Source organism: Rhodnius prolixus, unplaced genomic scaffold (genome assembly GCF_049639745.1).
Source record: "Rhodnius prolixus isolate KJV_2025 unplaced genomic scaffold, Rpr scaffold_7, whole genome shotgun sequence".
Taxonomy (NCBI): Eukaryota; Metazoa; Arthropoda; class Insecta; order Hemiptera; family Reduviidae; genus Rhodnius; species Rhodnius prolixus.
Window position 1 is genome coordinate 7,563,860 of NW_027411582.1, and position 25,977 is coordinate 7,589,836.

At 30.5% G+C, this 25,977-nt stretch overlaps 1 protein-coding gene and 2 long non-coding RNA genes across 6 annotated transcripts; 2 read left to right on the forward strand and 1 right to left on the reverse strand.

The window, feature by feature from the left end:
- The first annotated feature begins 37 nt into the window (after positions 1–37).
- Positions 38–8,959, forward strand: LOC141446863 (uncharacterized). Of its 3 annotated transcripts, none has more exons than XR_012453943.1 (5): positions 38–899; positions 6,014–6,160; positions 6,681–7,802; positions 8,135–8,306; positions 8,659–8,959. It is a non-coding gene; the product is annotated as an uncharacterized lncRNA (long non-coding RNA). The 3 variants fall into 3 exon arrangements; XR_012453944.1 differs by having other exon boundaries at positions 6,022–6,160; XR_012453942.1 differs by lacking the exon at positions 38–899 and having other exon boundaries at positions 4,582–6,160.
- LOC141446862 (uncharacterized) lies at positions 8,442–25,977 on the reverse strand. 2 transcript variants are annotated; one of them, XR_012453941.1, is made up of 11 exons: positions 25,836–25,977; positions 25,427–25,542; positions 24,817–24,989; positions 24,252–24,419; positions 18,519–18,695; positions 17,984–18,122; positions 16,299–16,505; positions 13,298–13,482; positions 13,123–13,184; positions 11,625–11,747; positions 8,442–8,687 (listed from the first exon to the last, which is right to left on the reverse strand). It is a non-coding gene; the product is annotated as an uncharacterized lncRNA (long non-coding RNA). The 2 variants fall into 2 exon arrangements; XR_012453940.1 differs by having other exon boundaries at positions 8,444–8,687; positions 24,252–24,422; positions 25,836–25,976.
- Positions 12,363–18,655, forward strand: LOC141446855 (probable cytochrome P450 6d5). Its single transcript, XM_074113758.1, has 7 exons — positions 12,363–12,468; positions 15,085–15,449; positions 15,758–15,995; positions 16,067–16,299; positions 16,398–16,616; positions 16,975–17,217; positions 17,524–18,655. Exons 2-7 carry the CDS (start codon positions 15,086–15,088, stop codon positions 17,688–17,690), a joined length of 1,464 nt encoding a protein of 487 aa, XP_073969859.1. The 5' UTR covers positions 12,363–12,468; position 15,085; the 3' UTR covers positions 17,691–18,655.

A 25,977-nucleotide genomic window follows, 5' to 3' on the forward strand; every position in this document is an offset into this window, starting at 1 on the left:
AATGCGTAAGTGTTTGGAATTTTGTTTTATATTTTAATGCTACGTTCCTGTACATTTTAAACTAGTAATGCCTATTTTAATCAGGCGGGCTTAATGTCCAATAATAGATTGATCACTTATTATGGATGTAACCAAATACATGGAAAACGCACTTTACTTAAGTTTGTCTTAATTACAATATAAAATCCAAGAATCGAGTCCAGTACATTTTAGCTTAGCAAGCCGTGACTCTAACCGCTCGTCCAGGTTTCGCTCCTGTACAAAATTACTCTAAAATTTAATAAAATAAATTGAAAAATTAATTAATAGCTGGCTTTGAGACAAGATCTCTTAAACGATCAGTTCGTAAAATATTGGTAGTCTCTGCATTTCTGCTAGTTGGGTTAGTGTGTCGATTCAATGTCTTTGAATTTATCGTTGATTTTGTCCGTCGTAGCACGCATGTATTTATCTTCCCTAACTAGTTATGGAGTTTCATCCTTCATCTCCAGAAAAACAGTAAGTTTATTGTAGGGAATTTCACTTCACTTATGTTTCCTTCTCACAAACTGGGAGGTAGGAGGTTACATGGTGTTTGTGTGAGTGAATTTACGCATTTTATTTACATTTATTTAATATAAATTCTTTATTTTTGAAAGATAAATAGCTTCAATTTAGATGTAATCAGGAATTAAGTTTTATGAAACTGAAACTACATATGTAAATTTACATTAATGCTTTTCTATTCAATTGTGCAAGTTTGATTTTGAATTCTTTATTGAATATCTCCAATTGTTAGAGATTATTTTACTAAAACAATAACTACTGAACCATTGTTATTCAAAATTTACTACTGGATGAGCTTAACTTCATACTTTTACGTCCAGAAGAGCTAAAGATGAAGACTATCTTAGTAAACAGTAAGTTTTGAAACAATTTTAAATTATATTTGTAGAAAATACTAATAGTTACAAACATGAACTTCAGGATAGAACATGTACATTGAACTAAAACTTTATTTACTTTCCTTAACTGCTTAGTTTACTGTAATGGTAAAATATATCCCACTGGATACTACTCAGGCTGGTAAATATCTCTCTTTGGTTAATTAAAAAAAGGGGTCTCGTTAACAAGAGATCGCGATGATCGTCAGGAAGATCAAAAGTTGAAGCTTCTTACATTGTGTCAGCTTAGGCTCCTAACGAAATAAGGTTTCAGTGCAAACAAACAAATTAATTGTATAAATTAGGACAATAACTGTAACTTTCTTCGAAAAGAAATACATTGGTAGAATTACTAGGTTTAATTCATGTTGATGTGATTGCTGATTGTAGACTCTAACTGCTGATTCTACGTACTCCTTTTTTTTGGGGGGCTGGATAATATCCGTCTTTGGTTAATTGAAAAAGGGTTTCCCCTGTTAAGAGAACGCAGTGATCGTCAGAAATATGTATGTATTTGAAGTTAAAGTATCTCTTTTCTTCATCTTTAAGCCCAGACCTGATACCATTTGTTTTTCCTACCACCCATTTCCAAGAGGTGAGAAATAAATATTGGAAGGTTTTTTTACTATCTTCTAATATGCAAAATGTTTAAAAGTTATAATTATAACCTTCCAGTTTCCAATAAGTTTGAGATAACTCTATTAGTTTCCAAGATATAACCCCGTACGGAAAGGAGTTCGAATTGCCGGCTCATAATTGGGATAAAGTTTAATCAAAGAAAAGTGATGGGCTAAATTTCCATCAACAAGCTTTATATGTAAGTAACCCGTCAACGGTAGGTGCAATTTATAGAGATTTTCTTTCGTTGTAGCTTTTTCTTGCTTTCTCTTCTCTATACTTATTAATTATATTTTCGTAATAATTGATTGCTTTTAAAGTGACTGCTCCTTTTCTTCCTATGTTAGAATGTTTTAATAATTTCTGTTAAAATTGCAGTTAGTTTCAGCAGGTGCTGTATCTAATTAAGTTCTTAAGCAAACAACCGAATCGGGATAAGATTTTCTTTAAGATACACTTTAAAGACTCAACGTAAAGGTAAAGGTGGATTTGACGTATAAATAACTCACTTCACTATCTACAATCTTACTTCGCCTTTTCTTTGAAAAATAAAGTTCTTGTTAGTTTATTCCACCTTTGTTTTTTATTTGTTTCTTTAATTATCATTTTTTGAAAGCTCCATTCTTTATTAAGTCAATGTCTTTAATTTTTCTTGTTTGATGTTTGCAGCAAAGTAAAATTTTGCCTTCGCGTATCCTTTAATTAATTATTGATTTTTGTATTTTTATTAATTTTGATACATTTATTTATAATGTAATGAATTAAAACTGTCCGGTAGGACAGTTGTATAAGGGTTGATGGTCAAAAACTGCACGAAAAAGCGTAACGTTGAAAAACACCCAACTTTGACAATTTTTTTCTCTTTTTCTATAAAAGATAAAATTCCCAAATTTTCTTTAAAATAAAGGGCAAATCCTCCTTTATGACTGTAATTTTTTGCAACAACCCAGATCTAATAGGTTTTGAGAAAAAAGTTGCTGAAAATGAGCAAAAACGGCTTTTTCAAAAATTGTTGTTGTTCTTGTTCTTGTTGTTCTTCTTCTTCTTCTTGTTGTTGTTACCTTTTTTGTAAACAACGTAGCGCCTAAACGCGTGAACCGATTTTCATGAATGAGGTGTCATTCGATTCGGAATTTTATGTAGATGTGCCTTTTGGGGGTCTCGGCCCTGTACATTGAATGGGAGAGGAGTTAGCCCCCTTTATGTAAGGCCCCCTCCAAAATTATTATTACTAATTACTCTGTAAATCTTGGCCCGATTTTGATAAAATTTGGTAGGATGATAGGGTTAGGGCTCCCCTACCTAACAATAAAGCGACGATCTGCTCTTACACTTGTTAAGGGGAAGTATAGCAATCGTTTCAAATTATCGACACGTGAACCGATTTTCATGAATGAAGTGTCATTCGAATCGAAATTTTGTACAGATTTGTACTTTAAAAGTCTCGACGCTATGCCTCATAAGGAGGGGAGTTCGCCCCACCCAAATAAGGCCCTTTCTGAAACTATTATTACCAATATTTCTACAAAGCTTAGTCCGATTTTGATAAAATTTAGCACGAAGAAGTGATTAAAGCTCCTCTATGTGGCTGTGAAGTGCCATCATGCTCTTACACCTACTAAGAGGAAGTACTGCAATCGTTAAAATTATCAATGAGTGAACCGATTTACATCAATGAATTGTCGTTCGATTCAAAATCTTTGCCTTTTAGGGAGAAGTACTGTAATCGCAGTTTATTTTTCTTGCTCCTCTTAAAAGGAAGTACTGAAATCGCAGTTTAATTTTGCTATTTACGTACAAATACCTTCCTATTTTATTCAAAACGCTTTCTCAAAAAAATGGTTATTGAGGATGGTTTGGGGACCGTAACTATAATCATTCTTTAAAAAGATCTCTCCAGTGGTAGTTACGGTTCCGATTTAACACCTTATCAGGTTATAATGATAGAATACCTTATTCCAAATTTTAAAAAATCTGTAAAGCAGACGTAACTTTGCAAATAGACAAAAAGGAAAATCTATCCAAAAGGTACAAAAATCTCCTTAACAAAAACTTACAGTTTTAAAAGTTAAGTATAAGGGTTGATTAAACGCCAAAAGGTACACAAATCAGCAGTTCCCAACATTTCATTAATACTTCATTGATATAATTTAAGTAATTTTACTGCATTAACTTTTCCTTCACATTTTTTAGAATTTATTAGATGTCACAGACCCTTATGCTGGCCAGTTCATTCATAATATTTTTTTATTATAATTATGATAAAATGAGTGATGAATTATTCTGAGTAGTCACATATACATGCATGTTAAAGTAGAAAAAAACAAAGTTAGAGTCGGCCACTTTTTAAATTTCAATCACGGAGGATTCAAAACAATATTTCAGTCTTAAATTCGTCTTACCGAAATATTCGTGAGCACAAATAACATACATTTAATAACAAGTAGATTATTCAACAATATTTACTCATTTCTCAATTGTAATTTAATTTAGTCCCCCTAATTTTACTTATGGTAAAATACTGGAATAATTAGCTGTCCTAAAAATATGCATATCTTTATTTTCTTTATTTTATATTACATATATATAACATTGTGGGAAGAACACCTAGATTGAGAATGTAATTGAAGAAAACTATATTATTTGCGATAAAGCCAGATTATTTATTACTTATTATTACAAACGTTTGACTACAACATAAAATAACAATTACTTTAATCGAAGAATGAACTTAAACCAATGATTTTTATTTAAAAATAAAAATAAATGCATAAAATTATTGATGTAAAAAAAGTTTATGAATTTTTTAGCCTCTTATTTTTTTTATATTTTTTATAACGTTTTCTTTTTCACCTGTGATTAATAGTTTGATTATTATAGATAAATAGATATTACAGTCAATCTAAGTTAAATGGTGTGCTACTTGAGTAAATATTTTGTAGACGAAAATGGCCAGCATAAGGGTCTGTGACATCTAATAAATTCTAAAAAATGTGAAGGAAAAGTTAATGCAGTAAAATTACTTAAATTATATCAATGAAGTATTAATGAAATGTTGGGAACTGCTGATTTGTGTACCTTTTGGCGTTTAATCAACCCTTATACTTAACTTTTAAAACTGTAAGTTTTTGTTAAGGATAGTTATTATGTTACGTTTTGAATTGATCTTTTCCGCAACTTAACTTTCACCCCAACCATCGACCCAAAAGCTATTGATTGTTCGAATATTAAAATTACTAACCGTACTTTAGGAGCTAGTTTTCTATTTTATTTATTTTTTGCTTTTGAGTGTTGATAAGATTTAATTTATTTCGAACCATTGGGGGAACGGTCTTTTAGAAATTAAATATGTGCATACATTTACATTACTTTTGTTCTGGCTGCGTACATTACTTCAAACTTGTGACTTAATTTTTAATTAATATAAACTACAAGTTTTATGATGATGCTCATTCAATTTAAATCACATATATTGCTGCAATTCTTAACTATCTAGTGATTAGCTGTTCTTCAATTAGTATTGATATTTCAGTTTCAATCGAAATACGATATAATAATTTTTTTTTTTCTTGAAATGTGTGACATACATTAATATGAACTGGTTTTAAGACATGCCTCCTCAGTAACCTTAACAATAGTTTCATTATCAAAATTATATCCCAAAACACTTCAAAATTAAATTGCAAGGCCTATTTATGTAGTAATACGCTTAAAATGACTTTTATGTGCAACAGTTTTCTTCTTTTTGTATAAGGCAATTGTATTGTATAGACAATTGTATAAGGGTTGATCGCCAGAAAGTGCACGAAAAAGCGAAAAGTTTAATTAAAGATACCCAACTTTGACCATTTTTATTCTATAAAAGATGTAAACTTTATGTAAAATACAAGGTAAAGAGTTGGTTCTATTATAATACATAGCTTGTGAAGAGAGTGGAATTTATAAATATATTATTTTGGTATTTGCTGTAATTAAATAAAAAGAATAAATCAGGAATTGAAGTCCTTATATTTAAATTAAAGAAATTGGGCAACCTTATTAGAAATTCTATACATTCTGTTCTTAATTTAAAATTAGGAATGGAAAAAAAAATAGACAAGATCATGCCAATGCTATCTAGCGGCAATAGCTTAAACTAGAAAGATGTAATTACATAGAAATAGTTCCAGTGATTACCGCTAGGTAGCATGAACATGTACTTTGACACTATTAAAGTAAACATTAAATAACCTAACTAAACAACTGTCTGGCAAAGCAATGGGGTTAAAAGGTTACATTCGGTTTTGTCCAAATATTCCCTTTATCATGTTGTAACAGTAATAATTTGCTTTATGTATAAAATGTTCTTCACCTACGTTGATAAACATTATATATCATGTGTTTTAAAAAGGAGTTTTCCTCTAAAAAAATTTCCATGTTTAAAATTCACTGTTTACCTCATAATTTGATGTTTTTTTATTTATGATTATTAGTTTTCTAGTTGATGCTGTTGTAACTAAGTCAGTGAGAACTTTACATACCTTAGAAAATTGTATTGTCAATTTGCATTTAGCGATAATTTCCTAGGAAATTAAAAAAAGTTGCTTTTGCATCATTATTGCGTTAAGGACTTCTTACAGGTAAGCTACATTTTTTGTGTATACTTTTATTTTTAATTACGAGTTGATGTGATTAGAAGTGTTTATGAAATTGACATGTTTCCACAAGACAGTTGATAGTAGATGCATTTTAAGTGTAGGCATACAATTTTAAAATGTTGATTTTAGTCTTCATGATTTCGTTTAATAAAAATGTTTCAACGGTTATAAGTAGGTAGATTTAGTTCGTAACATGTTAATAATTTTATTACTGTAAAAGTAAATAGCTAATTAAGATTATGTATTTGGGAATTATGAACTTCCATGTAAATATTTACATTTCCCTCATTTAAAAGGGAGTGTAATCTGCGTGAAATGTAAATTAATAATGTAAAGTTTAATAAAGTCCTAGAATTATGGACCTTGGATTTTGCAAGGTTCGCACCAGTAGTTTTAAATTCTAACTTATTGAAAATTGATTTTTTTTTCTAAATATTTGTAAATTACAATGAAAACAATGGTATAAATAAGAGTTTATATAATTTTTACTTTTTGTTCTCAGCGTTCTTTCGACATTCTAATGGTACTTCTCAACTAGTTCAATTCAGCAAATGGCTGGGTTGATGACATTCATGATATTTTATCCAGTGTAACACATTTTATCTCCTACAGCAACTGTAAGTACATGTTTGCAGCTTACAGCATGTTGTTTCTCAGTTAAGATATGTCGTATTATCAAAAGATAAATAATAAAGTATACAGTAATATATTAGATACCTAGAAAGTGCAATGATTTGCCTAAATTCAAACTATCCAGAAGGTATATGAACTTAGATTTAAGTGAAAAAAAAAAGTGCTTGTCCTTACACTTTAAATGATTCTCTATCATCTTAAGGCTTTTTGGATCAAATTGGTCATCTGAAGTGAATTATTAAGTAATAAATATTAGTGTTGTACAGATTGCACATTCAGAATATTTAATTATATAATTTTGTTGGTCTCTTTTCTTCTTCAAAACTGAACTTTTCGCGACAATTAAGTCAAGTATTTTAAATAGGGAGATGGGGCGTTTTGTCTTCCGATAATTCATTATTTCAACCATTTCATTATTTTGAAGGATCCTTCTATACTTCCAGCAAGTCCGGCCGTATTTATGAGGTAATTCGCATCCATTCTATTTTGGTGATAAACTAAACTAGATTCTCTAATTGTGGAACTGTTCTCGCAAGTATTCTTATCTATTATTTACTACGTTCAGAGTAGTACTACATAATCTAAAACTTTTTTCATATAAATTTTTATCTTTGCAGCTGAAAAATAGTTTTTATTTGATTGAAATTCTGCTATATTTTACAATCACAGAACTGTTTCTATTCTGTATAAAAAAAAACATTAAAAAATTAGAATATTAGTAGCATGTTTGTTGTTGTATTGTTCAGTCGTACAAACTTTTTAGAAATGGTATTTTTATTTAATTGATAATTGAAGTAATATTAAAATACTGTACGCTATACACATTATTGGTCTAATATAGTGGCAAAGCCTCAACTTCATTCATAATTTCAAAATTGCATTAGAAAAGGTTTCAATGAAATTCTTTTGTTCTTTAGCTGGAACCTTCGCCCAAGAACTGTCCTTTGTCGACTTGCTTGTTACAGAGATGGCCTTTCATCACATCCAGCATGTAAGTTGAGATAATTCGTATCTATTTCTACATTCCATTAAATAAATCAATGATGAAATCTCCGTACCTACCATGTTATCTTATGGAGCTGTTCTTCATGTAATTTTATCCATTGTTTATTACAGCTTAAGCATCTTAACATCAATTAAACATAATTAAATGTCTAGCTTTTTTCAAGGCAAATTAAACCTTTTTCCGAGTTAGTTGCAGAATGGTTTAATTTGTTGGAAACAGACTAAACTAAGATTTTGTTTGTAAAATGCTACCGTATTGCAATACGTGCAAGTGAATTTCTATCATTTACTAAGGTTTTAATATATGAAAACTTTCAGCCCTTGGCCGACTCGCAGCCCAGTAAAGCTGAGACATAATCTAAAATGATTACTTTTGAGGGAATTTCTTTGAATGCTGCAGCACTTCCGTAAATAAGAGGTGATTCCCATCCATCTCTATTCCTACAATATCCAAATAAGGAAATCTACCTACAACTCTGTTGTCTTCCAGGTAATCTTATCCATTATTTATTAAAACTTAACCATTTTAACGTGATTAAACCTTTTTGTTAAAGAAAGTTTTAATTTGATTGGAAAATTGAAAGGTACGAGAAAAAAAAGTCGAGTGTTTATTTATAAAATGTTTATTTCACTTAAAAGAGTACAGTAAACTGCTATTTTGATAATGAATTAAGTCCATATAATCACTAACAATGTTTTGCTTTCTTGCGCTTTCATTATAAAAGATTGATCTAGTTTTATTTAAACCTATACAAATTAACATTGATTTCCAAGGAGGTTTAGTTTTATTTGTAGACTCATTCAGGAAACAGTCTATCTCATTGTGTAATGTTATTTTTCAGAGTTGAAACAGGCGAAACTGGAGTGCTTCCTGCAAAGAATGTTCATCGAATTAAGCCAAAGTGAAAAAGACGTTGGAAAACATCTATCCAACTGCAACTCTTCCAATTCTTTTATTATTTAGTCTATTATTTGTAAAAAAATATATTTGAAGTTTGAAAATGTAATGTAAATTTTATAATGTAGATAATTTTAAGAATCATTACCTAAAACATGTAATTGAATTTAAAATGTGTTTGTATTACGAAAGAAAAAAAATGTATAATTGGTAGCAAAATAAAGAATTATCTATAAATTATTAAAAATGTCATTATTTATTTTCTCTTTTCCCATAGTCTTGTTATTTTTATTATATTTGCAAAATTACAACTAAAAACAAAGTTGAAAAAGACTAAAAATGATAAGAGGTCAATAAAGTAATGTAAAACTAAAAATTCCGTTTACATTAAACAAAAAAAATAAAATAAAATAATAGTAGTATGAAAAAATGGCGTGAGAGAGCGTTAAAAAGCAGAAAAAGTAAAAAAAGTTGAAAAAATAGCATGAGAAAGACGTGAAACAAAAAAAAAGGAAAATTAGTTCACATATTTGCCACCAGGTAGCAGCACCTACTGGTCTTGCTTACATGTAAACAAAGTTTAGTTTATATGTTTGCCACCAGGTAGCAGCACTAACGCTGTTTATATACTACTGTCAAACAAGATGTCTCCTCAGTACGACTACAGTGTCGTACTCGTGAGGAGGGGGCTATGTCGCTCGTCGCTCCAAAAATATCTAATTCTAGTCAAAACACCTCTCTCCACATAAACAATCTTGATAATATGTCATGTGTTAATGGTTAGGGAGATGCGTTCACCTCGACGGTCGGAAGGCAACTATTCGCCCCACCCGGCCCGGCCCGCGCGCCGAACTTTCTTATATACCCTCTAGATGGCGTCATATCACCATGACAACGGGCTCCCCCCCTACTTTTAGTTCCACCAGCTGTCACTAGATCGCTCGTGCTGTCTGTTTTACCTCTCGTAGCCTTCTTTGCACACTCTCAAGACTTTGGCAGCCATTGTTGTAACCTTGCTATCTTCTTACACACTCTCTAGACTTTGGCAGCCATTGTTGTAACCTTGCTTAATGCTTCTTACACACTCACATGACTTTGGCAGCCTTTGTGTAACCTTGCTATCTTCTTACACACTCTTTAGACTTTGGCGGCCATTGTAGTAATTTGCTTAATGCTTCTTACACACTCCCAAGACTCTGGCAGCCATTTTTAATCTTATTTTTATATATATTCTTTAAATTTCTACGCAATTTTTTCATTTTTTTTTCAATTTTTCATATTATTGAGAGATTAAAAGGGAAAATAAATACAATATTGTTATAATTAAATCGTTTATTATTTAGTACTGTACAATTTTTTTACAATAAATTTTTATAAAATCTTAACAACCTTAAACTCATATTTAACCACATTGGCGACTCACAAGACTTGTATACGACTTCCTTACACACAGTTCTAACCAAGTTGGTGACTCACATGACATAAAGGACCACCTTACACACATTTTTAACCAAGTGGGTGACTCTCAAGACTTATAAAGGACTTCCTTACACACAGTTCTAACCAAGTTGGTGACACACATGACAAAGGACCACCTTACACACACTTTTAACCAAGTGGGTGACTCACAAGTCTTATATAGGACCACTTTACACTCACTTAAAACCAAGTTGGTGACACAAGACTTATATAGGACCGCTTTACACCCACTTTTAACCAAGTTGGTGACTCACAAGACTTATAAAGCACCACCTTACACTCACTTAAAACCAAGTTGGTGACTCACAAGACTTATATAGGACCGCTTTACACCCACTTTTAACCAAGTTGGTGACTCACAAGACTTATAAAGCACCACCTTACACCAACTTTTGACCAAGTTGTTGACTAACATGACTTATAAAGGACCACATAACAATCATATTTGTCTTATTTTTTTACCATGTAACTTGTATCCTATTTGTTAACTTTGTCAATATATATTTAAAAAAATTAGAAACCATATTTTATCATTCAAAGCGAAAACCTCGAAAAAATTAATATGTAAACTTAGCAAAGGTTCCACTTTTTGTTTTTTAAGTATTTTTTAAATTCTACAGGAACCGGTAATTGCTTGGAACGTAGAATACTTTCCATTTTTTTGTATATATAAATTGACAAAAGTGAACAAATGAATAAATAGGTTACATGTGAAGCGGTAAAAAAATAAGCCAATAGCGAGTGTAAGATAGTCCTGTATAAGTCTAGTAAGACGCAAACAGGGTTAAATATGAGTGTAAGTTGAACTTATATAAGTCTAGTGAGTTTCTAACGTGGTTAAATGTGAGTATATGATAAACCTATAAAAGTCCAGTGAGTCGTCAACATTTTTAAATGTGAGTGTAAATTGTTCTATATAAGCCTTGTGAGTCGTCAACTTGGTTAAATGTGAAAGTAGAATTGTTCTACATAGGCCTAGTGAGTCGTGAACTTGATTAAATGTGAATGTAAAATTGTCCTATTTAAGTCTAGTGAGTTTTGGTTAAATGTGAGAGTAAGATAGTCCTGTATAAGTCTAGTAGGTCGTCAACTTGGTTAAATGTAAGTGTAAAATAGTCCTGTATAAGTCCAGTGTGTCGTCAGCATGGTTAAATGTGTGGTTAAGATAGTGCTGTATAAGTCTAATGAGTCGTCAACATGATTGAATGTTAGTGTAAGGATAAGTCTTGTGAGTCGCCAACATGGTTAAATGTGGGTGTAACATTGTCGTATAAAATTCTACTTTGTCATCAACAAGATTAAATGTTAGTGTATGGTAGTTCTTTGTCTTGTGAGTCGTAAGCATGGTTAAATGTTAGTGTAAGATAGTCCAATATACGTCTAGTGAGTACTCAATGTATGCAGTCACTGTATGTATAACAAAAAACTTACTTATCCCAGTTACGTTCGGAAATCCGATGTTCTCTAAGCAGATTGCAGGAAAGTACTATATCGTTGCCAGGGGGTGAGATCCCACCAATTCAGGAAAATAGCCAGTAGCTGAAGCAGTGTTTCCTGTAAAATAAAAAAATAACTCAATATGTGGGTTGCACTTATTTATTTATAGGGATGTATAGTTGTGTTTTTGTTATCAAGATTACACTATTTTGAACCTATTCAAGTAAATATAATTTGATATCATGCTTTTCTTTTAGTATATATATAGCAAAAACCTGCTTTTACTGTTCTATTTCATTACATTCGAAAAATACTTTTTACTACAGGATTAAAATCTATCTAAAATATTAGTTGGAATCCCAGAAAAAAAAGAGTTCAAGTTTACAAGATTTCAAGTTTACAGTACGGCTGTTTGAAGAATTGAAATAACTTCAATATACTCGTAATAACAAGCAGAGAAATGGTAGCTTCAAAATTATGGTTTTTATAGGTAATGCTGAACAAACCGTAACATTTCTTAAATACGGAAGGGACATTCAGGTTCTTCGATACTTATGATTGGTCAGGCTCTTAGATAATATCGTATGGTTATTGGATATGGTAAAACATCTACTGGATGAATTTTTTATCTTTTCTTATTATTACCCGTGAGATTTTTTGGGTCCACTTCAAATGATTGCGGTCATTTTCCCTCTCTATGACCTCATTAATCTTGAACGATAAATGTATAATCTGTAATGAAACTAATAGTCTCATGTGTTGTATCAATTTCTGTTTTAAATTTACAGCATTGAACAGTGTAGGCAATACAGTTTTTGTTTATTAAAAAAATACATGCGTAAGCTCTTTTTCTTATTCTCATTTAATTATATTTATATTTATTACTCACTTGTAAATGCATGTAACAGGAGATTGAATGCAAATGGGGTAAATTTATACAAGTGTTTCAAGTAAACATACCAAGCTTAAACTAATTGCAACTCGTTACTTACGAATGTGGTCTTAACAATTTATTGAAATTACAAATTTTGTAATTTTTATTATATATTACTTGGGAAACTTGTTCATAAGATCAAACGCAAACCATATGTCTTGGATTGTGGCAAATACTTTTCATTTAATTCAAATTTTAACTAAAAATGTCCATGTTTGAAAAAAAAAATTTCTAACAATTGATTTTTTTAAGTTTAAAAAAACACAAACCAATAAAACCGAAAATGTTGCGTTAAATAAATATTAATAAATGTTTAGGAAAAAGAAACTGATCTAGATTAAATTTCAATTGCTCTTTTTATGTATATACTTAAAATGACATTTCTTAAAATAAAAAAAAGAAATGAAAAAGGGCGGATCACGAAAGATACATAACCTACAGTTAATTTATTTGTTTTAGTAGTAATAAATGTCAAATTTCTATTTTCACAGTTCTTCACAAAAAAAAAGGGCTGTTTTTTATTTAAAGTTTAAGAAGATACAAAGCAAATGTACTTACACATACTCAAAAATCGAATTATCTTCATTCTTTTCTTTTGTCCATTTAGTTCATGGAATTATCTATACCAAAGACATTAAATTAGAAAAAATTCCAGTTTTACTGTCACACTTTACAGCAAATTGCTTTATGCACATATCACATATATCTAATAGTTTTATGTGCTGAGAATTACCTCTTGCTTACAAAACTCTAACTGATCTTGCAGTGAGAAATTCAATACTAAATTTAAAACCCGTAATGAATGTATTGTGTTATCCTGGAACAAGTTCTTCTTTCATCATTCTTAACTAAGATATTCTTGCTTCTTCAACCAAAAGCATGATTATTAAGGATTAAAGACTTCACTGCTATTAATAACTGAAATATTGATAATATGCTCATTTTTCAAATAATTACTGTAAGGAAAACTCTATTTCCTTTTAATGTTGGTCATCAAACACGTTACAATTCTTAACATTGTTGTAAGAAATAATTCAGGTATATTTTTTTAAGTACCACAAGACAAAAACACTGGAAATAATCGTGATTTTTAAAACCTATCAACTATTACTCTTAAGCATTCAGAAGGAAACTTCATATAACGGTAGCGCTAAAAAAAAAAGAAAGAAATCAAAACAACTAAGCTAATGTTACAAATCACCTGTTGTTAACAGAAATAAAGGTTATAATCAGGTTACATAACCTACACTGAAAACAGATGTTTTAAGAAAACATCAAAAATTTAAATAAAAATTGGAATCAAAATTATAATAAGAACATTTTCCTCAAAATAAGTTAATATATTGCAGATGTGTAAATCTATGGAATTTGAGACTAAATCGATTTTTTTTTCAAAACACTTGTTTAATCTCTCAACTACATTTCTAATGTAGATAACCCGACCTAAATTCATTTCCACAATGTTTGAATATACTAATGTAATTCAACGTGTCAATGGTTGTTCTACTTTCCAAAGGCGGTCTCGATTTACGATCCCCGGGTTATCTGTTCTTAACTGATAATCGTGAAGGGGCTCTTAGTATTGATAGTAAAATTACTCAATTTCACCAGCAAAAAAATTCTACTTCTTTTTAACAATAGGACCTACTTCTCTAATTTGAGAAACGTTCTTAATGGCTATCGGTTTATAATTGATTTTGTATTTTTTGAAAAAAGGATGCACAATGTGAATTTTCTATCTTCTTAAGTTTCTTTATTGCTAATAATTGTCGTGTTTTATTTAGAAAGCAAAGATTTAATATTTTTCCCAAAACGAGAGAGTACTGAGAGATTAAAACAGCTTGTCATTCTCCTACGGTTCTATTCTGTCAGCAAAGGAAAACGTCCTTACAAGCTCTTAAAAATAATGCATTTTTTTTCGCACAAAAAGCCATTTCAAGAAAAACTGTAGGCCTAAAGCCTTTATTCTGACGAGGACATTCAAAATTTACGTACATCTATATTTCTTGTAGGCATCACTTTACTTACAGGGTACAATAAAGATTAAAGAGCAAAATGAAGAATGTCACATCTTAATGTCAACGAAATTTAAAATCTTTAAAAACATTGTTGCGATCTTTTGAGCAAGTGTTTTTAAACAATATCGCAAATACGATCCTTTAGGTGAACATAACTTAATAACGTTGTCATCTGTAAAGTCGTAATGTTGCAAGTATTGTGGAAAGAAGAGTCTGTTTGTAGTTCCATCAAATCCATGGATTATTGATTGATCTTATTGTACTGTAAAGACTCCTCCTAAGAAATAGGGAAGATATTATGGATTTTAGGGTATTATTACAGAAAAGTGTAAAGTATTTTTTAGGAGAAAGAGATGAAAATTCCAAACAAAGTAAGCACTCTTACTTTGAAATGGGTTGCTCCACGTCAGAAAGAGTTGTGGTGAATGTTGTTTCCTCCCTAACCAATAGATTAAATGATTTATTTTTGTAATTAAACAATATACTTTTTTTTTTTTAACAGAATGTTATTTACATTGGTGATAATAGCTCTGGCACTACTCTTCATATTAGATTACAATAAACGCCAATATTGGACTAGAAAAGGTGTGCTACAGACGCCATCATTACCATTCGTTGGCCATTTTTTACCATTGGTTACACAACAGAACACTCCAAATGGGGTTTATGATAAGATCTATCAAATCACAAAAAAGAACAGTCAACCATATATTGGTATTTATGAATTTTGGCGTCCAACATTAATTATAAAAGATTTATCACTTGTTGAGAAAATATTGATAAAAGATTTCTCCAGTTTTTTGGATCATCCCAGATGGGTTTTTGATAAGAAATCCATGTTACATGATAGCCTATTTAATATGACAGGTACTTTAATTTTAGTGAATCTTTAATTATATTCAATTATTTAAAAATATTAAAATAATATCTAGCATTTATCAAGTATCTTTGGAGAAAGGGGATTTCCATAAATGAAATGACAACTAAGAAAGATCTGAATACAAAATAAGATTCTAATAGAAACAGTTTTACTGTCGCGGAAGAAGGGCTTCATCATTCATTACCTGCAATTTCTACCATTAAACATGTTTTAATTTCTACTGTAAATTCGAGTGACTTTCTTAGTATCATATAAAATTTAAAGCTCTCATAAAAGATAAATTTTCTTTGCCAAGGCGACCGATGGCGAGCAATGAGATATCAGATGATACCTTGGTTCACAACAGGTAGAATGAGATCTCTGTTTCCACATTTAATCAACTGTATCACCATACCTGATGGAGAATTTGAAGCAATGAGTGTCTTCCGAATAATAGCAGCCGACACTATTGCTACATTTCTTGGCGTAAAAATTGATGATAAAAAGGAATTCCAAGATAAGAATAAAGATTTGCATGATGTCTCCATTATGAGGTAAATTACTTCGTCTAAATGAATGTTTTTTGTTACTTTTGATGAAAATTTATTAATAATTTTGATTTCAGATACTATAAATTGCTATTAGTAGAACATTTTGAAAATTTTGCTGAATCTTTGGGATTAGCATTTCTAGATAGTTCTACTGAAAATTATTTCATCAATTTCACCAAAACTGTACTTTTAAATAAAGATCATTCGTTAGTACAACGTTTACAAAAATTATTAGTAGGTAGAAAGGTGTGCATGAGGAAGAATGATCTTTACAAGAAATCTGCAGATAATGAAATCTATACTTACGGTAAAATAATATTTTTATTTCAAGTTCTACTGCCCGTAAATAAAGACAGATTTTTTTTTTTATTACAATTAATTACGTGGATGTCCATCTTCTTGTAGAAGTCACTGAAGAATTGATAGAGAACGTGGTAGCACAACTTCTACTGGGAGGTTTAGATGTAACATCAAATACTATGACATGGTTCTTGATTGATTTAGCATTGCATCCTGATGTGCAAAAAAAAGCTCGTGATGAAATCAGAAATGTTCTAAAAACTCATGGTGGTTGGTCTTATGAATCGGTTCAGGAAATGAAATATGTTGCAAATTGTTTGAAAGGTAGAAAACAAATCTGGTTTTAACATGCATTCTAATTCTTACCTTTTTAAAATAAATTTTCGCTTAAATAATCCAAGTGGATAAAATCTAAAAATTTTATAGACTTAGCACTAATGGAAATGAAAGTGTTTTCCAATTAACACATTTTTGTCTGCAGGAATGTATTGCATTTCTATTCGATAACTAACAAAATTTAGTTACAATGTTAACAGTAGTTGAGCTGTTACCACAAATTAACAGAAATATAGAAAGGTCGAGAGTGTAATAATAGTTACCCATATTTTCAGATTATTATTCATTCAGAAATATTTCGCTTACCTTTTATTTTGTACCTGTTTCTCCATTTTTATTTCTTTAGAATCTATGAGAAGAAACGCAACATTTCCATTTATTTTTCGTCTGTGTACCTCAAATTACAAAACCCCGGATGGCATAAAAATTGAGAAAGGTACTAAGATTATCATACCAGCCACAAGCAACCAAATGAATCCATCCTTTTATTCAGAACCGGAACTTTACAAGCCAGAAAGGTTTGGACAGGAGCAAAAGCAAACTGATCTTCTTTGGTTACCATTTGGAGAAGGACCTCGAAAATGTACTGGTAAATATTTGTGGGTTTGTATGTGTTAACGTAATATATAATATAAAACGGTTGCATTTCGCCTTGTCTCTTGGTTGAAGCACAGTTTGAAAGACAAACCGATGTTCTTTTAGTGATTTGAATGAGTGGATACTGAAGACTACATTTTTGTACCTTCATCTCGAAACAGATGATGGAATGTTCACTGAACTTCGTGGATAGGTTGGACAAAATTAGCTGCTTCTTTTCACTTTATTTCTATAAAAAGGGATGAATAGTTCCTATTTAAGCAACAAAAATATTTGTTCACCTCTTTTCCGTTTTCAGGGATAAGATTCTCACAGATGGTAATGAAGACTGCCTTGGGTCGTATGTTGGAAAATCATGAGATCATTTTAAGTGAAAAAACCAAACAACCTATTGTTGTCAATCCAAGAGCATTTTTGGGAAGGCCAAAGAAAGAAATTATTGTTAAATTGAAGAAAGTGCAATGAAATAAATTTACACTTTTCTTTAAAGGTTGTGTATATTTTCAATTACGTTTATCACAAAAAATGCAGAGACAATCTTAAATAAAAGTATCTAACGAGTGTAAATAAACCAAGTTCACTTCTTTTAAGCATATACTTTTAACTCTTAAAAGGCTAAGAAAGCTCTGTAAAAATTTTTATTTTACACTGTCTTAAAATTTTACTAAGCTGTACTTCTTATTGCAATAATATTAATGACTTTTCCCCACATTCATTTAAGATTGTCAACATTTTTATGAATAAAATTGTTTACCTACATTAATTATTTCCATTGACTTCGGCCGGTTCGTTCAGTTGCACGAGAAATGTAATATAATCCTCTTCTTGAAAGTTACTAGAACCTTTTAGAACACAATTTCCACTTTTTATAACTTCTTTAACATCCTCTTCAAACTTCTGTAGATAAACAAATTGTTAGGTTAGATTAGAAACTAATTCGCAGCTACTGAAGATTTCAGAACGATTTCTGCAACCGAAGTTTAACCACTCTTAAATCACTTTTTGCATTAAAAGGTTTTTAAAAATGTTTAACTTTGATTTTTTTTAGTGATTTATTCGCTTAAAAATATAAATTTTTATAAAAGCAGGAGCTCAGCGCGTGAAACTAATACAAAAAGATATCTTTTTTTCATATTACATGAACATAAACGAAACACAAAATAAACATACACAAACACTTTGATCTCTAATTTCTTGCAAATATTAGCTCAACTAAATTGCAAAGCTATTCAATAATATAAACAAAAAAAAAGGTTGCCTTGTTAATAAAAGATAAACATTAAAACCACTTACAAGTTGTGTGACATCATCATGTCTTGTAAGGTATATATTTATCTTCTGGAGGACATCCAGCTGCAGTTGCCATCTTCGAGGAAATTGATTTCATTACCTGACTAAACGCTTCTGTCGATTCGAAGTTTTTCGCCATACTGAACGTTTAGAACCCATTCGTCCTTTACGTCGATACATCTAAACATTTAAAAAAAAAAAGACTCTTGATAGACCTATGATACTAAGATATTCATAATAAGAGAATATGAAAACTAATAGAAACCTGAAATTTAAGATTAGAAATGCAATTAAGATTCTAGGAGCTTGTAACTTTGAACGAAATGTTTTCAGGTTATTTAAAATGTAAATAAAACTGTCAGTGTCCAGAATTCACTTGTAGTTAAAATGGTTAATCAAACACAGGTGATGTTTAATGTAAAGTAATTTAAATAGGAACTTTATTGGCTAAAATTACTTATTTAAGTTTACAAAGAAGGAAAGGAAATCCATACTTTCACTTCGATATTAGGCCACACCTCCGGATAACTTATCTTGAATTTTACCCTTAATCCTTTTTTACATTGTAATTTAAGTAAATCAACAACTAAAAATAAAATACTAAAAAGTACTGTTGGTTCTTCATAGTTCTTGGAAAGTACATTGACCATAGCCAATTGGTTTTTAAGCCAGCATTTAGTTAGATTTAGAAGTTCAAATCCTACTCTAGGAAGACAATATTAAGGAAGAGTCACCAGTTTTAGGCTGGATGAATACACAAACTAAAATAACTTACTAACTACAACTGTGTACAATACATATAGATAGCTAAGTAGGATGGAAATGAAACAAAAAGCACAACACACTGCAGTATCGTAACTTGGAACTAGACCCAATAAATATAATAAAATATAGCAGTGAGCATAGAGCAATGAATGATTGAAATTTTACGATTAATGAAATAAATTTTTAAGAAGTAACACATCATTTTAGGTTCTTTTTCTTGCTAATTTCGTTAGAGATTTTTTATTAAAAAATTAACAAAAAGGGAAACTAGAAACTATAATAAACGCAAGCCTTTTAAGTGAATCTCACCACATTTGTTTTATACGCAAGAAAGGACAGCAAAAGAAACACTTTTTAGCTTAACGATTCTACAATTATTATAAAGAACTGTAGTGATTTATAATCATTATTTCATAATTTGTTCTTGGGGTACACCTTTTAAAAACATGAATAAAACTTCTTTTAAAACACAATTAATCTCATAATTAAACTATAACATAATTGATAAAATAAAATAAAATTATACATACATCAAAAATAAAACTTCCACAAGAAATTTTATGGTTACTATGATTATTCTTGCAAGATAATTAAGAAGAACTGTTTATAACCTTATCGCAGTTCACTCAACTCACTTAGAAAGGTTTTTTCTTCTGTAATAATTGTTTGTATATCATAATAAAGTATTGTAATTTATAGTATCAGTACTTGCATATTGTTTAAATCAAGTGTTAGTGTCTTTGAGATTTATGTAAGTTTTCATTATGTGTTAATGTCCTTCATCAGAGAAGGATTTATAAAAGAAAAAAACAGAAGTTAAGTGAAACAGATGTTCTAAATTTTACCCTCTGCATTTGCTACCCTGGTGTATTTATTATTGTTATTTTCAAAAGATAATTTGATGGAAAACTTGAAAGCCTCATAGTAAAAAGACTTGTTAAGTTTATAAAAGGTTGGTCTAGTTCAATGTTAGCCCCGATAGACGTACTAATACTAAGAGCTTTGATTTTATTGTACGAAAGAGTTATTTAGCAGGATGTAATAAACTGACATATTATTTATGGAATTTTACATATACAATAAAAAGTGATTGTAATTTATTTTATGAATTTGAATGTGATCATTTTCCAATAAAATGTTTTTGAGTTGGCAAGTCAAGTAATTTGAGAGTATTCACAGATCCCAATATTTGAAACTTCTTTACAAGTTTAAAATCAGGTGAGATAGTCCATTCGCAAAAGTTTTCTTTTACTGCATTTATTACATTACATACATATATTCAATCATTCTTAAAACTTAGAACTGTTGGCGTTTAAAATATTTATAAATGTAGGCATTAGAATATTTTAAGGATGGTTTATAAGTATAAATTAGATATTAAGCCAATCGTAAGCATAAATTGGTGATTTTAGGTTTTCCGATTTTCTTAAAGTTTAGACATTTTATCAAATACTTTATTTCTGGAAGTTTTAGTTTTATTAAATATATTATTTAATTTTTTACTTTAACGGAATCTGTCAAATCAGTGAAAACCGAAGTAAACCATGTCCTACGTCATGTTTTAGGGTAAAATAATGTTTAGGAATTGTTTTATAAGTTTCAGCCTTATATTATATGATAAAATAGGTACTCGAATTTGTTTTTAAAGTTATTATGTAACCTAAAATAGAATTGATTGAAGCAATTTACAGTAAATAATTTACGATATGTTTCTGGAAGAATTGATAATCTTTTTTAAGCAAAAACTATCTTGAAAATGATCATATTGTTCGTTTCATTGGTGTATATCCTTTAAATTCATACTAAAAGTTTGATTTTGATGATCAGGATCTATTGATACAGCAAAAAAAAAAAATAATAGAAGAAATTATGTTTGGAATCGTATTTGTTGATTTAATGGAAGATTTTGAATCGAAAGTCTAGTACAATGTGATCCAGTTTGGTGGTAAGGGTAAAATATAATTGAAAGTATCAGTACTTTTGTTTGCTGTTAGCGTTCTCCAAAAATTATCTGGTAATGGGATAACTGGAATCTACAAGAAGTTATACGTCACTTTTCTTAACTTTTTTTTAAATCGATTTCTTTTTGGAATGCTGTACACCCTACAGATAGATAGATAACTAGATTTGTATTTATTCGCTTGCTTTTGTTACTATTGTAGCGGGTGGGATACTAAATAAATTTTACAAGCTTTATTGAGAAATATTTTGAGAGATGAATCGTCTTGCTCCAATGCTGTGAGAAATTGGATCTATGCAGACTCTAAGAAATGAAATAAACTGGGTTTCTAAATTGAGAAATCTTTTGATTAACTTAGGTTTCTCTCAAAGGTGGGTTAAGAATGATGCATTAACAGTAATGATAAGTTTACAAAAACGAAGTCTTATTTTAATTTATCATGATCTGTTTACCGTTTTATAACCCCTAATTAGTCTGTGAGAACTTTGTCTAAGATTGAATGTAAAAGAGAATGAAGAAAAGAAGTCTCTCTAAAACTGGGTCTTCAGGGAAAACGGCGGTTCCCAAACGTTCGAGTAGGTTCTGTCTGTTTCGATATCGTCGTGACGCTTCAAATAATTACGAATACGATCACTGTCGTTTTTTTCCATATCAAACGCAAGCGCGTCGCTCGTATATTGCAATAAAAAGTTAAGGCAGCCTGCAACGAAACCGTTTTACTCCGTTCTGCGACGTTCCGTTCCGTATTCCGCGTATGTTCGTGTTCTTATAGACCTAGCGTAAGAAGGCATTATAGGGAATTATGCTGTTAAGTTTTTATTCAAAAGAATTGGTACATGCTTTCGTCTGATTGTGATTATCGATTTTAGCTTTTAAATGTAAAATGAAGATCAATCCAACTATTCTTATGTTAGATTGGCCCTTTTACTCAGTCTGTAGAAATTTCTACATATTCTAACTGAAAGTCTCTACTCGCAAGACAATCTGCTTCAGAAATTAGCAATTCGTAATTCTTGTGTTTTCTTGAAGTGTACATAATTTAATTATGTGATTTGGTTTGGAATTTGAGTTTATATAGACTATTTACCCTTATAGTTTCTGTATTGCTTGCATTTATTGTGAAAGTTCCTATTTTGTTCTACATAAAGATAGCTTTAATAATGCCCAAATTGAAGGCTGCAGATTTACATCCCTGTTAGCTAAATATTGCTCTCTAACTGCGTTTTATGTAGGGATAATCGTTTCACATTTCAATGATTTGTCACTTTTAGTAAGCCTGCTAATGAAGTGTACAATGATTAGGGGTTAGTGGGTATTAGAGATATATTTGGGAGTTCATAGACAAAACTCAGTGCAATTGTTGAAGCGATACTTTGTTTGGAATTTTTTTCAATGCATATGGACTGGATTTGAGGGATAGATTAGCTGGATTAAAGGGATTGATGACCTGGGTGATTAGGGGGAGGGGATTGATGACCTGGATTAGAGGGATAGATTAGCTGGATTAAAGGGATTGATGACCTGGATTAGAGGGATAGATTAGCTGGATTAAAGGGATTGATGACCTGGATTAGAGGGATAGATTAGCTGGATTAAAGGGATTGATGACCTGGGTGATTAGGGGGAGGGGATTGATGACCTGGATTAGAGGGATAGATGAATTCTATTGTAAAAACGATTGTTTCAAATATCTACTTATATTATGTATGTAAATATTTTTAACTTTTCAGGGGTTGTTTTATTCGTTTGTTGTTTTGTCTTTTCAGTGGTTTGTTAGTTGTATTCTTAGTTGTTGTTGCCCTCCCTTTCTATAAATTCCCTTATTCCGCCATTCATGCCAAAATCCCTTCAATAATTTCTCGGTTAATCGTATTCCTTAATCGCTGGTTTTCACCCTGACCCTTCGCAGGTAATGCGTCTGTCACAATGTTGACATCTGCTACCCTGCATTATACAGGGTCAAAACTTGCTGGAATACGGTTAGGCAAGAATGGTTTATTTTTTTGGGGGGCAGAAATCTGAGCTCTACCTCCTCGTGGTGCCCCCCGGCAAACTGCTCTTATAAGCAGGCTAACAGAGCCAGTACTAAAACTACCTCAAATTTCAGCATTTGCAGCCTTTGGATCTGGAAACAGTCCAATGGTTTGTGATGCTCTGAGGAGTTGATACCTTTTAGTATTTAAGATCTCCTCAATCAGCAGGGGGTTTAGCTGCGTTTAGGCAGATTGTCAAAATTATCCCCCAGAATTTGTATAACATATGTAAAACTACCTTCTCTAATCTTTTCTGTTAGTATCTATATTTAAATTATATCTAAAATTGGAATTATAGGCCTGTGTATAATTTTTTATTTGATAATAAGGGCTATTATTATAGCACATAAGTAAATTATATTAACTTTATAAGTAAATTTCCTACATCCTGCATCCTCAAATTATCCGGCATGTTCTCTTGTTTTCATTCTAAATTCATAATCAAATGACGGTTGGAAAAAGTAAGGAAAAATTATGGTGTTGACTAAGAAAGTCTGTTACTTGTCGCGTGGTTAGCTAGAATGCGCCTCAATGCATGTATAAAGTATATTTTAACGAACTCTGCAGGAAGAAAGGTTTAACACACGAATATAAACATGTCACAGTCGTTGGGTGAAGCCATATTGGGGCCATGCAACAAGTGGATGCTGTCGGCTTCTGATAATCTGATACGTCTTAGTGATACTAAAGTGTCACTACAAGTGTAGGTTTTTATTACGTGTGATTTTGGTTTTTCTGTGCTTGAAAATAAAAAAAACTTTAGTGTAAATGTGATGTACATGATTACTACTTAACCTAGAATGTGTTTTTTATGGAATACAAATATAGTAGGTAATATTGGACTTTTATTTGTTGTTTTTTTAACTGGAGTGGTTCAAGTAGTGAAATTGTTAGGAACTCCCGCAAGCCCTTTCTCTTACTGCAATTATTAAAATGCCCTTAAAACATTGAATCTTACTAACACAGTCACTTACTTACCATTCATGATTAGATCGTGCAGTAGGCCAATAATAACACGGTGTACAAAAGTGAAGTATGTACTCTTGTTTTAGTATTACAACATCACGTGCCGCGCTCATTTCAACCCGGAAAATATGGTTTAAATTTTGGAGTTTAAGACCTTTCTGGACACCCCTTCATCCGGTTCTTCTGGAAGAATATTTAATATAGAAGAAACTAATTGTTATTTAATGAGATTGTTTTGTTTTTGAGTTGCTGTTTACTCATTATCTGTAGACAGATACTGACTGAATTGGAGGGAAAAAAAACTTCTTTGGTACAGGGTTCCTCAGATCGCTGGAAACTCAAAATCGAAAATTGCACGAATGCATAGGGAAAATGAAAATGAATCTTAATTAGTAATAAATAATCCATCTTATGCTTCAATTTATCACATGAATTTTTTCACAACATTGAGTCACAATTTTGTAGGTATCCAGTTGAGAACTCCGCATTAAAAACAACATTTGTTTAAAATAAATATAAATAACTCAGTAAAATAAATTAATCACAATTAATAATATGTGAGAGAAAATAAACTAACTTTTTCTCAGAGAGATATTATCCTCTTCTGCTTCTTTTTTTTCTTAGTCAAATAGAATCTTCAAAAAGCTCGTTGTAGTCTCGAACTCGTGTCAAAAGTCCTCATGTTTTTCTATTTCATCTTTTTTGATCATAAATTTAAACAGAAACGTTGGCACAACACGCCGAGGACACCTGGAAAAAATTATCTTAGATTAGTATAATACCATGATTAATTTTATTTAGCATTAGAAATATTTTTTGTAATTTTAAAGTAAATTATTTAAATTATTAGGTTTTAGGCTGAAATTAACTCATCCAGTTCGTACAGATGAAGTATAGAACATTCATAAAATCTCAGTTGGGTTTAAAAGAATTTTGAACTGGCTGCTACCACAAAATTTTCACTTAATTTTGAATTTCAACTTGTTTTTCAAACTGGAATGATTTCCCGTTTCATAACTGGCAATTAAAAGTGTCTTATAAAATAGTCATAAAATTAAAACATTTAATACTGTAATTTATTTTTAAAATTACCAATAAAAGTAAAATTGGATAAACAGTAACAATTTTAAATATCAATTAAATCACAAGATTCACATTCCTAATTAATTTTACATTTTCTAACTTACCTTATCCTAATCAAAGGTTATTTAAATTAAGAGCACTGTCAACAAAATTGAAGAAATTTACAATTCAATTACGGATGACGTCCTTTTCACAGGTGGCTGTGACCTCATCATTTGACCTTTGGAAATAGTTAAAATATTAAGTTATTAAAAATGCACTTAATAAGGAAACAATTTTAATGAGTTTATTTTTATTATTGCCAATAAACACCCAGTAAAGTAATGATTGCTATCATAACTAATGTAAAAATGCTTAAATTAAATACGAGAGCTGATCCTAACACCCTACTGTGTCTGACCTAAAGGCAAAATTTTGAAGTAATTAGAATTCTTTGAAGTACATTAATTATATTACATGAACATAAAAAAAAATTTTATTAAATGGGAATTAATATTGACAAAAATAACTTACCTCATAAGTCAGAGTACATACTTCTTACTCGTCATCTTTAATCACAACTAACATATGCATATGCTAACTAGATTATTTTGGAATAACCAAAAACAAAATATTCTTACTAATTAGTGGTTATTTTAAACTGTTTTATTTGTAA

Excerpts from the sequence above, each read along its gene's own strand:
- LOC141446855 (XM_074113758.1), top strand. The coding sequence starts at position 15,086 with ATGTTATTTACATTGGTGATAATAGCTCTGGCACTACTCTTCATATTA. Across the intron at positions 15,450-15,757 it reads TAGCCTATTTAATATGACAG|GCGACCGATGGCGAGCAATG; the intron begins GTACTTTAATTT and ends TTCTTTGCCAAG. Across the intron at positions 16,617-16,974 it reads TGTTGCAAATTGTTTGAAAG|AATCTATGAGAAGAAACGCA; the intron begins GTAGAAAACAAA and ends TTATTTCTTTAG.